Source organism: Chlorocebus sabaeus, chromosome 12 (assembly GCF_047675955.1).
Source record: "Chlorocebus sabaeus isolate Y175 chromosome 12, mChlSab1.0.hap1, whole genome shotgun sequence".
Classification (NCBI taxonomy): domain Eukaryota; kingdom Metazoa; phylum Chordata; class Mammalia; order Primates; family Cercopithecidae; genus Chlorocebus; species Chlorocebus sabaeus.
Window position 1 is genome coordinate 62,961,258 of NC_132915.1, and position 12,760 is coordinate 62,974,017.

The window sequence follows — 12,760 nt, forward strand, 5'->3', positions numbered from 1 at the left end:
CAGCTGGGACCCCAGGTGCACATCACCATGCTTGGCTTATTTTAAAAATTAGCCAGGCACGGTGGCTCACACCTATAATCCTAGCACTTTGGGAGACTGAAGCAGGAGGATTGCTCGAGCCCAGAAATTCAAGACTAGTCTGGGTAACAAGGCAAAACCCCACCTCTAAAAAAATACAAAAATATTAGCTGGGAGTGGTGGCAGGCACCTGCAGTCCCAGCTACTCACGAGGCTGAGGTGGGAGGATTGCTTGAACCCGAGAGGCAGAGGTTGCAGTGAGCTGAGATTGCACCACTGCACTTTGGCCTGGGTGACAGAATGAGACCCTGTCTCAAAAAAATAAATAAAATAAAAATAAAATAAAATAAATAAAATAAAATAAAAATTTTTTGGTGTGTGTGGAGACAGGGTCTCCTCATGTTGCCCAGCCTGGTCTCAAACTCTTGGGCTCAAGCTATCCTCCTGTCTTGACCTCCCAAAGTGCTTGGATTACAGGTGCAAGCCACTATGCCTGGCCCATGCCTATATTTTAAATACTTATGCAACAGAGGCCCTTACTATAATTCCTGTCCCATTCAATGTTTATTAAGTGTGAATAATAATTTAAAAATACATCTATAAGGCCAGGTGCAGTGGCTCACGCCTGTAATCCCAGCACTGTGGGAGGCTGAGGCGGGCGGATCATGAGGTCAGGAGATCGAGACCATCCTGGTTAACGTGTTGAAACCCCGTCACCACTAAAAATACAAAAAATCAGCCTGGCATGGTGGGGGTTGCCTGTAGTCCCAGCTACTCGGGAAGCTAAGGCAGGGGAACGGCATGAACCCGGGAGGCGGAGCTTGTAGTAAGCCGAGATGGCGCCACTGCACTCCAGCCTGGGTGACAGAGCGAGACTCCATCTCAAAAATAATAATAATAATAATAATAATAAATCTATGAAAAGCTGATAAGTGATATTCACTTATCTGATTCCAAAGAAAAATTAACTAAACTATAGCCAGAATACATAATTCCTATCATCAAAGTTCAGACTAACTCCAACCACTTGAACCTTTTTCTTCTGAGGACTTTGATGGGATTACATTGTTAAGAGTTTATAATTTTCTTTTTTTTTTTAACACCCTTTCACTATCTATCACAATATATTTTTCCACTAGACACAGAGAAATAATATCATTAGTGTAAAAGGAAATTTTACTGTAAATTTCTAAATCCTTGGTAAATCCTATAGAGATACTGCAAGTTTTCAGAAGAATCTAAATTCATTAGCTCAACAAATTCATGTTTAAGTCAAAAGCACTGAAAAGCATGTGATATTTATAAAGAAATATGACCTAACAGAAAATAGAAAATAAAAAGCAAGAAAAGCAAATAATCATTATCGTACCCATTGAAAATATGCTGAATAAGTGGGTGAGTAGTCTTCATGTATACATCCCGATTGGTGCACGCTTCACCAAAGACTTCATCAAAATAAAAAACATGCTGAAAAATAAATTTGATTTTATAGAAAAAGATACATTCTGGATTTTCTTAATCACTATTCTAGTTAACAGATGATAATCGCCAAAATATGTCTTTAAATAATAGTAACTGACCATATCAAACTTAGAGATAAATAACCAATCACTGTTAAATGACAGGGCCTCCTCTTGAGATCTCTGTAGACATGTTCTTACAAGGTAAAAACTAAGGCACACAATTTTTGTTTTCTCTTAAGAGAAGTAAATTAATAAATACAAGAGTGAGCCAATCCTCCTTAGGTCTAGGACAGAAAGTGAATTCTATGGGGATTATCTTCGTATTCCAACTAGGGCTAGTATATTTAGAATTTTGGAGGAATTTGTGGCTGGGCACGGTGGCTCACGCCTGTAATCCCAGCACTTTGGGAGGCCAAGGCTGGCAGATCACGAGGTCAGGAGATTGAGACCATCCTGGCTAACACGGTGAAACCCTGTCTCTACTAAAAATACAAAAAATCAGCCAGGCGTGGTGGTGGGCGCCTGCAGTCCCAGCTACTCAGGAGGCTGAGGCAGGAGAATGGTGTGAACCCGGGAGGCGGAGCTTGCAGTGAGCCGAGATGGCGCCACTGCACTCCAGCCTGGGCGACAGAGCAAGACTTCATTTAAAAAAAAAAAAGAATTTTGGAGGAATTCTAGAGGAAGATCTCAATTCTGTAAGTTACACAGCTTAACTTTTAATTCCATAAATATTTATTGCTCAGCTGGTAGCACAAACATTGCAGTAGGCACTTGAAGGGGCCCAAGGATACAGACATTACCCTAGCATTTCCCTATCTTACCTCCTAAAAATCTTAATCTATGCAAGTATGCAAATGACTAGAAGACAGAAGAATCTTAAGATAAAGTACATGTGGACTTCAAAGGAAAACATATTCTCTCTGATTATGAAAAAGACTATACTGAGAATGAACCATGGGGGAAGAGGAGGAATTTGAAAGGTAGTGATGGAAGGAGGGAAGGTATTCCAGGCACAGGGGAAGTATGAACAGAGTCAAAGCAGAAAAGCACAAGGAATTAACTGTTTAATTAATTAATGTTCAGGGAATAGCAAGGATTCAATGTGATTGAAATATAGTATCACAGAAAGCAGAAAAGTGAAACAGAGGCCGGGTGCAGTGGCTCCACGCCTATAATCTCAGCACTTCAGGAGGCCGAGGCAGGTGGATCACCTGAGGTCAGGAGTTTGAGATCAGCCTCGCCAACATGGTGAAACCCATCTCTACTTAAAATACAAAAAAATTAGCCAGGCGTGGTGGCAGGCGTCTGTAATCCCAGCTACTCGGGAGGCTGAGGCAGGAGAATCGCTGGAACCCAGGAGGCAGAGGTTGCAGTGAGTTGAGATTGCACCATTGCACTCCAGCCTGGGCAATAAGACCAAAACTCATCTCAAAAAAAAAAAAAAAAAAAAAAAAAAGAGACAGAATACTAGAATAATGAGTTAGGACTGTGTTGTAGGGGTCTTGGGACACCAGTCTTAACTGGGGGGCAGAATGTTCATATTTAATTCAGTAAATAGTGGGGAAACAAAGAAAAACTATAGGCAGGAAGGACGATCTCAGTCTTTACTGGAAGATTTATCTGGCTTCACACTATGAATGGTTTGAGAGCAGAGACACTAGTAATTCAGTGGTGAGGTAAAAAGGGTTCTAAATTAGATGATAACCAAGGAAATAAAGAGATGGATACAGAAGAAATTTGATAACTGACTAGAGGTGGGGACCTGGGGAGATAAAGGGGTCCAAGACAACTTCCAAGTGAAAAATCACAGTAATTTGGAAAAAGAGAGATAAAATACCCCATTATATTGGGTCTGAAAAGCTTTAATTCAGCAGCTGTAATTATTTCCATAATTTAGAGGCTTACCATGTTGGTAGGTACAACTACATATATATATGTATGAATATACATATGAATATATATTCTTATATCATGTTGGTAGCTTGTATATATTGTGTATATATACACACATATATATAATATATACACATATATTCTTATATACATATAGCCCAACTATACATATATTATAATAATATGTATTTTGCTTATTATTTTTTTGAGATGGAGTCTCGCTCTGTTGCCCAGGCTGGAGTGCAGACATGATCTTGGCTCACTGCAACCTCCGTCTCTCAGGTTTAAGCCGCTCTCCTGCCTCAGCCTCCCAAGTAGCTGGGACTACAGGCGTATACCACCATGCCCAGCTAATTTTTGTATTTTTAGTAGAGACGGGGTCTCACCATGTTGGCCAGATTGGTCTCGAACTCCTGACCTCAAGTGCTGCCTCAGCCTCCCAAAGTGCTGGGATTACAGGTGTGAGCCACCATGCTGGCTGATATATATTCTAATATATTATTTGCACCACTGCATTCCAGCCTGGGCCACAGATGAGACGCTGTCCCAAAAAATAAAAAAATTTTTTAAAAAGTAACATGTATTTATAGAATATCTCTGGAAAGATACACTTAGAATAGATAACCCCAATTTCCTTCATGGAAGAAACAGGATTGGAGGGACACTTGTATTTTACACTTTTGTACCTTTTGATTTCGAAATAGGTGAATCTATCCTATTCAGAGATTTTTACTTTTTCATATAAAAGTAACACGGAATAACATATATTATTTTACATATATATAGCTGGGCTAACAAGATGGTGTGTGTGTGTATACATATACATACACATATATACACATATATACATATATATAGTTGGTCTAATATATAAGACTATATATTTAAGAAATCCTGATAATTTCAAGCCTGAGTATAGCATAATGACAGTCCATACACCATGAATGACAGATAAAGCTTTATCTTCTTTTTGGGCCAGCTCTAAATATCCAGTCAAAAAAAAAAACTGTATGGACAGATCCAGAAAACTGGACTCGGGCCAATTTACTGTGGGTCACTCTATCCCAAGGTTGTTTCTGTTGTGTGTACCATTAAATTACATTAGAATGGAAATTTGTTAGATTGTCTAAGAAGAAATTGGGAACACAAATCTAAATCTACAAGTTACAAAAAAAGTTACAAAGTAAGAAAATAATGAATCTGAAGAATAATAAAGACGTGTCAACTTTTAGTGTTTTGGAAAATGTGATAAGATTTTAAGAACACTAAAATATTAATAACTACTGAAGTTGGGTGATAGGTACATAGAGAGGTCATTAAACTTTCGATTAAGCTTAAAAAGGTCAATAATAAACATATTTTTTAAATCTGGTGTTTTTGTTTGGTTTTGTTTTTTTGAGACGGAGTCTCACTTCGCTGCCCAGTTTGGAGTGCAGTGGTGTGATTTTGGCTCACTGCAACCTCCCCCTCCCTGATTCAAGTGATTCTCCTGCCTCAGCCTCCTGAGTAGCTGGGATTACAGTGCCCACCACCACGCCCAGCTAATTTTTTTGTATTGTTAGTAGAGACAGGGTTTCACCATGTTGACCAGGCTGGTCTCAGAACTCCTGAAGGTGATCCGCCTGCCTCGGCCTACCAAAGTGCTGGGATTACAGGTGTGAGTCACCGTGCACGGCCTAAAATCTGGTTTTAATGAACATTATTTATATCTATCTCATATATGGTCTCTAGGCAAGGAGACAAATTAATTAGTTGCTCAAATATCACCATAGGTTTTTATAGTTAAGTATGAAATCAAAAGCAAAGAAACCCACTAAATATATAGTTACCTATAGATGTGGATATATTCAGCATTTCTCAAAAAAAAAAAATAATAAGAAAAAAACTCACAACTAAAGTGAGAATACATTTTTTTTTTTGTTTGCTTTTGTTACAGCGAGTATATGGCAATTCTGCCTCTCCTTCTAAAAGTGCTCATGGATAACTTTAGCTTTTGAGTAAAGACCTCGGAAAGCATTTGTTAAGGGAATTAGTATCTTTCCTTCCCATAAGGTTTAGATATTGGTTTTCCTAGTACTTTTGTAAATATCTTTCATGAAAGAAATGTAAACATGCAAGATTATTATAGTTAACGTACATGCACAATTCATAAAGTCCTTTGCATCACACATACTTTCATTTGCTCACACTTTATCAGTGAGGCTGCAGCAACACCTATGTTGACCTCACTAACCTTGACAGAATCAGAGTTCCACGTTTGTTTGTTTTTGTTTGTTTTGAGGCAGAGTCTCCCTTTGTCGCCCAGGTTGGAGTGCAGTGGTGTGATCTCGGCTCACTGCAACCTCCTCCTCCCAGATTCAAGCAATACTCGTGCCTCAGCCTCCCGAGTAGCTGGGATTATAGGCACACAGCTACCACGCCCAGCTAATTTTTTGTATTTTTAGTAGAGATGGGGTTTCGCTGTTAGCCAGGCTGGTCTCAAATTCCTGGCCCCAAGTGATCCCTCTGCCTCAGCCTCCCAAAGTGCAGTTTATTTTTTAAATAAGTTTTTTTTCAGATTATAAAAGTAACATGTGGGCCAGGGGCTTGTAATCCCAGCACCTTGAAAGGCTGAGGGGATGGATCACCTGAATTCAGGAGTTTGAGACCAGCCGAGGCAAAATGGAGAAACCCGGGTCTTTACAAAAAATATAAAAATTAGCCCGGCATGGCGGTGTGATAACTGTAATCCCAGCTACTCAAGAGGCTGAGGTGGGAGGATTGCTTGAGCCCAGGAGGTTGAGGCTGCAGTGTGCCATGGCTGCACCACTGTACTTCAGCCTGGGCAACAGAATGAGACTGTGTCTCAAAAAATAAAGAAAATAAAACAAAAGTAACATGTATTTATAGGATATCTCTGGAAAGATAAACTTAGAACCCCACTTGCCTTCATGGAGGAAAAAGGATTAAAGGGACACTTTTATTTTACACTTTTGTACCTTCTGATTTTGAAATAGGTGAATCTATCTTATTCAAATATTTTTACTTTTTCATATAAAAGTAACACAGCTGATTATGAAAAATTTTTTAAATATGGAATTTATTTATTTGGTCTCAAACTCCTGAGCTCAGGCAATCTGCCTGCCTTGGCCTCCCAAAGCACTGGGATTACAGGTGTGAGTCGCTGTGCTTAGCCAAATACGAAATATTTTTAAAATTACAATACATGCCAGGTGCAGTGGCTCATGTTTGTAATCCCAGCACTTTGGGAGGCCAAGTCAGGAGGAGCGCTTGAGCCCAGGAGTTGGAGATGAGTCTGGGCAACACAGCAAGACCTTGTCTCTACAAAAAATATATATATCTATTAGCTGGGCGTGGTGGCATATGCCTGTGGTCCCAACTTTTCAGAAGGCTGAGGTGGGAGGATTGCTTGAGCCCAGGAGGTTGAGGCTGCAGTGAGCCATAATCATGCCATTGCACTCCAGCCTAGGCAACAGAACAAGATCCTGTCTCAGAAAAATTAAAACAAAATAAAACAAAATAAAAATTACAATAGAGAACAAAATATAGAGAATAGAGAAGAAAATAAAATTATCCTTAAATCTTTCTGTTCAGCCACTGTTAACTTTTTTTTTTTTGAGACGGAATCTCGCTCTGTCGCCCAGGCTGGTATGCAGTGGCGCAATCTTGGCTCACTGCAAGCTCTGCCTCCCGGGTTCACACCATTCTCTTGCCTCAGCCTCCCAAGTAGCTGGGACTACAGGTGCCCGCCACTATGCCCAGCTAATTTTTTGTATTTTTAGTAGAGACGGGGTTACACCATGTTAGACAGGATGGTCTCGATCTCCTGACCTCGTGATCCACTTGCCACGGCCTCCCAAAGTGAGCCACTGTTAACTTTTTGATGTATTTCAGATTTCAGTATCATCTTTTTTTTTTTTTAATGTATTTTTTTTCTTTTTCTTTTTCTTTTTTCTGCTTTTTTTGAGACAGAGTCTCACTCTGTTGGCCAGGCTGGAGTGCAGTGGCGTGATCTCGGCTCACTGCAAGCTCTGTCTCCCAGGTTCACGCCATTCTCCTGCCTCAGCCTCCCGAGCAGCCAGGACTACAGGCACCCGCCACGATGCCCGACTAATTTTTTGTATTTTTAGTAGAGATAGGGTTTCACTGCCAGCCAGGATGGTCTCAATCTCCTGACCTCGTGATCTGCCTGCCTTGGCCTCCCAAAGTGCTGGGATTACAGGCATGAGCCATCACGCCCAGCCTCTTATTATTATTATTTTTTTAAGACAGAGTCTTACTCTGTCACCCAGGTTGGAGTGCAGTGGCACAACCACGGCTCACTATAGCCTCAACCTCCCAGGCTCAGGTGAACCTCCCACCTCAGCGTCCCAAGTAGCTGAGACTATAGGCACATGTCACCACACTTGGCAATTTTTTTTTTTTTTTTTTTTTTGAGACACAGTCTCACTCTGTTGCCAAGGCTGGAATGCAGTGGCACGATCTCAACTCACTGTGAACTCTGCCTCTCAGGTTCAGGTGATTCTCCTGCTTCAGCCTCCCAAGTAGCTGGGATTACAGGTGTGTGCTACCAGGCCCAGCTAATTTTTGTATTTTTAAAAGATGGAGTTTCACCACGTGGCTAGACTGGTCTTAAACTCCTGACTTCAAGTGATCCACCCCCCTCTTCCTCCCTAAGTGCTGGGATTACAGATGTGAGCCACTGCGCCCGACCACCAGCTAATTTCTTTCTTTCTTTCTTTCTTTTTTTTGAGACGGAATATCGCTCTCTCTGGAGTGCAGTGGTGCAATCTCGGCTCACTGCAAGCTCCACCTCCAGGGTTTACACCATTCTCTTGCCTCAGCCTCCCGAGTAGCTGGGACTACAGGCGCCCGCCAACACGCCTGGCTAATTTTTTGTATTTTTAGTAGAGACAGGATTTCACCATATTAGCCAGGATGGTCTTGATCTCCTGACCTCCTGACCCACCCGCCTTGGCCTCCCAAAGTGCTGGGATTACAGGCGCGAGACATCGCGCCTGGCCTAATTTTTTTTTTGTAAATTTTACAGAGACAGGGTTTCACCATATTGCCCAGGCTGGTTTTGAACCCCTGGGTTCAAGTGATCCTCCTGCTTTGGCCTCCCAAAATGCTGGGATGCTAGGCATGAGTTACCACACTCAGTCTATATTTTTTCTTTAAGAAATTGGTTGTACAGGCAAGCAGAGGCCAGACCATGTAGAGTCTTGTTAAAACTTAAAAATTTTATTGTACGTGCAAGAAAGAGTCTTAAAGGATTTTAAGTAAAAGAGTATGTGTATATTTAGCAACTATCCTTCTATTTGTATTTTACCAATAGTATTTTAATAATCAAGTATGGTTGTTGCATGTTTAAACAGATGCTTTTATAGTACCTATCACAGTTAATAGCTTTCCTAATACTGAACTTGCATTATGCTTGCATGCCAGTATAAAGTACTGAAACTAACTTGCTAATGTCTTATGTAGGCTTTTGTATTCATATTTATAAATAAGATTGGTCAGGCCAGGCGCAGTGGCTCATGCCTATAATCCCAACACTTTGGGAGGCTAAGGCAGGTGGATTGCTTGAGCTCAGGAGTTCGAGACCAGCTGGGCAACATCGTGAAACCCCATCTCTACAAAAAATACAAAAATTAGCCAGGCGTGGTGGTATGTACCTGTAGTCCCAGCTACTCAGGAGGCTGAGGTGGGAGGATCACTTGAGCTCAGGAGATCGGAGTTAGCAGTGAGCCAGGATCACACCACTGCACTCCAGCCTGGGCGATGAAGACAGACCCTGTCTCAAACAGACAGACAAAAACCATTGGTCCACAGCTTCTTTGTGTGTTTGTGGGCCACTCTTACTCACTTTGTAATATGACATCTGCATTAGCTTCCATATTAAACTTGTATTCACTTATTGCCAATTTCAAAAGACTAGAATGAAATAATATGGTTTCCTTGTTTCACTCATTATATTGATATAAAGTTTAATGGTTTGGTAGGATAGCATACTACATGTATATGATCATATTTACTAAGTAACAAGATTTGAAAAGAAAGGACATTTAATAAAACAAACACAAAAACCTATTATCTCTAAATATGCTTAAAAATAAAACCCAAAGAATCTACGATCAATATTTATTTACCACCCAGTTTGCAATAAACTTACGTTTTCTTCTTTATATTTGAGGAAGAAAAAAGAAAAAGAAGTCCTCCCAACATTTTTATATCATAGCAGTGACAGGTAAGGACTCGGACCTATGAGAGCAAAGGTCCAAAGTTCAAACAGCAGAGAAAGTGCCATGGAAACTATGGGTATTCAATAAGTATTGACCAGTGGTAATGACAAAAAGTAAGGTTATTGTGTTTGGGGATAACAGAAAAATACAAAAGATAAGATGATGCCTCCTTGAGGGAATTACTGTGACAGAGGCATCATTAAGGAAGTCTTAGGTAGACAGTGATTGGATAGGGCTATTACGATGGCTATAAGTAGCCATGGAACTAGATAGCATTACAACTAATTGGTCATTTAGTCCATTTTCAAAATAAATATCTCCCACTGAGACCTAATAGACCATGCATTGATCAGCAATCGATAAGACTATTAAAGTGATTGGGTTGGTTTTACAGCGGCCTAATAATTTAGTACCAATAGAAACACTCAGTGGATTACTCTGAATATCACTGTGAAACGCAATTTTGGTAACCAAAGAAAAAGAACAACAATAGAAGTTAGAAAGTGGGGGAAAGTGTTAACAAATTTGACTTCAGCATTAAAGGATTTATTCTACTAATGTAAGATCTCAGCTAAGGTGAATTGCTAGCATACCACATTTTTTTTCTCTCTACCAGTTACTCAGTTTTGAGGCAAGAGAACAAGAGAGAGAAAGAATAAATATAATATGAATGTTTAGGGAAGTAGATTCAGAGTAAGAGAAACTGTGTATTCGTAAATCTTAACATCTGATGGATTATCTGGTTTTAGATTACTCACAATTGTTTCACAGTTTTAGGAGTACCTAAGTGATGATTCTTTCCATCTGTGGAGTTTGCTGTTTCCCTATGAGACTAAATAATTATTGCAAGGTACCTTCAGCTTGTAGTAAGTTCCTTTCAATACCAAACTCTTTCTCCTTCGACTCTTCATAATCACTCTAGCAGGTAGTGAACATTATTTACATGTCTGAGTTATTAGTGTTTTATTTAAACCCTTATATGGTAGATGTGAAATCATATCCTTGGATTATATTTACCCACTGCAGTCTACCCTGTATAAAGTGGTCTGCTCAGAGCCCAATTTTCACCAATTAAGTATAAGCCCAAGACAGCTGAGAATGAAAATAAGCACATGGCTGGCAACTGTGGGTCCTGCTGCCCAAAAAGATATTGTTCATCATTAAACCCAAGTCTCAAACTCAGCAGATGAGAAGTTCACACTATGAGATGCAAGCAAGAATGGAAATCAACTGTGTGACATCTCATAGTCACTCTGGGGCATATATTCAGTGACTGGTCCTGTTGACAACTACTTAATTATTTATTTGTTTTTTATATTATTTTAGAGGCAGATCCTCCCTCTGTTGCCTAGGCTGGAGTGCAGTGGTGCAATCATAGTGCACTGTAATGCAGAACTCCTGGGCTCAAGTGATCCTCCCACCTCAGCCTCCTGAGTAGCTAAGACTACAGGTACACACCACCATGCTAGGCTAGTTTTAAATTTTTTTCTGGAGAGACAGGGTCTCGCTATGGTGCCCAGGGTGGTCTCAAACTCTCCAGCTCAAGTGATCCTCCTGCTGCAGCCTCCCAAAGTACTGGGATTATAGGTATGAGCCACCACACCTGGCTCCACTTCATTATTTACATTATTTTTATTCCTTCATTCCTCTTTTTTTTTGCTGAATATGTATAATTAAATTCACACAAAGCATGTTAAGTGAATATATGATGTAGCTCCACTGCACAAGAGAAATTGTTTTTGTATTCCCTATTGCACCATCTTTTTAAAAAAATGAAGGCCCTGGATATCAATGACTTAAAACAGTGTCACATCAGGAATGAATGTCAACACCCAAACCAGAAACATGATTTTCTGTGTTCTAACAGAAACCTGTATGCCACCACTGAAACAAAAAGCAAAAAAAAAAAAAAAAAAAAAAAAAAGACATACTTAATAATATTAGTTCCAAACATAAAAGGAAAACATCATACCTGCAGAATATATTGAGTGAGGTCAACTGCTTCTTTCTTCTCATGCACAAGTAGAGTTTCTTTGTCTTCTACAGTAATAATATTAATTTCTCCACGACGTACCTCCCTCATGCCCAGGGGGCGTTTTCGAACACAAACTCTGATTTTCTCCATCTCAGTCCAAGGATTCTGTTTCTCTGAAGCGTTCTGTCTAATATATGTTTATAAACAGGCTTTTAATTTTTAATAATAGGACAAGATTACTTAACAGGTCAAAGTATCAGTACATTTTGCTGTATATTAGGCATAATATATTTCTTAAAGTTACAAAGTAAAGGGTCAACCCTGAGAAAGTTCTTCTATCTCCATCCCCACCCTACTCCACCTCTTCGCCTGCAAAAACATAAAAAACAGAACAACAAAAACCAATCAACAAACAAAAAAACCCCTAAGAGATCTTATATAGGATACTATTTTATACAATTGTTTCACATCAATTCTGATTTTCTTAGCCCTCCAACTGGCTGCTGAAAAAAAATTTCTGTCACGGAGGCTGGAATGCATTGGCATAACCACGGCTCATTGCAGCGTCGACCTCCTGGGTTCAAGCAATTCTACCTTAGCCTCCCGAGTAGCTAGGACTATAGGCATACACCACCACAGCTGGCTAATTTTTGTAATTTTTGTAGGGACAGGGTCCCACTATCTTGCCCAGGCTGGTCTTGAACTTATGGCCTCAAGCAATCCTCCCACTTTGGCCTCTCAAAGTGCTGGGATCACAAGCATGAGCCATCACGCCCAGCCTGGAAAATTATTTTTTTACTGGGATCTGAATTGGTTAAAAAAAAACAGCAAATAATTTTCTAATATAATGCACAAAGCACTACTTTTATGGCATGTTTCAAAGCAAATTTTATTTTCTTAACCAACATTTAGTGACTTTAAAATGCATCATTTTTGCATGAAACTGCAGGTGGAATAAAGAATGAAATGTACCATTTTGAGGTACTGTGGGAAAATCTTGACAATCATTAAAACTAGACGATGGGCCAGGTGCAGTGCCTCACGCCTGTAATCCTGGCACTTTGAGAGGCTGAGGCGAGCAGATCACTTGAGGTCAGGAGTTCGAGACCAGCTTGGCCAACGTGGCGAAACCCCATCTCTACTAAAAATATAAAACTTAGCCGGAT

The 12,760-nt window shown here is 40.0% G+C and overlaps 1 protein-coding gene across 4 annotated transcripts in view; it reads right to left on the reverse strand.

Annotated features, from left to right (window-relative positions):
• The window catches only part of KIF24 (kinesin family member 24), a 76,039-nt gene that overhangs the window by 42,301 nt on the left and 20,978 nt on the right, over nucleotides 1-12,760 (reverse strand). For 2 of the 4 annotated variants that reach the window (XM_073021729.1, XM_073021728.1), the window contains 2 exons: nucleotides 11,592-11,781; nucleotides 1,388-1,485 (listed from right to left, as the gene is read on the reverse strand). In XM_073021729.1, the coding sequence (XP_072877830.1) occupies nucleotides 1,388-1,485; nucleotides 11,592-11,744 (251 nt within the window). In that variant the 5' untranslated portion in view covers nucleotides 11,745-11,781. Of the gene's footprint in view, nucleotides 1-1,387; nucleotides 1,486-9,549; nucleotides 9,581-11,591; nucleotides 11,782-12,760 lie in introns of those variants that run through there. The other 2 variants (XM_073021731.1, XM_073021730.1) reach the window with 2 other exon arrangements.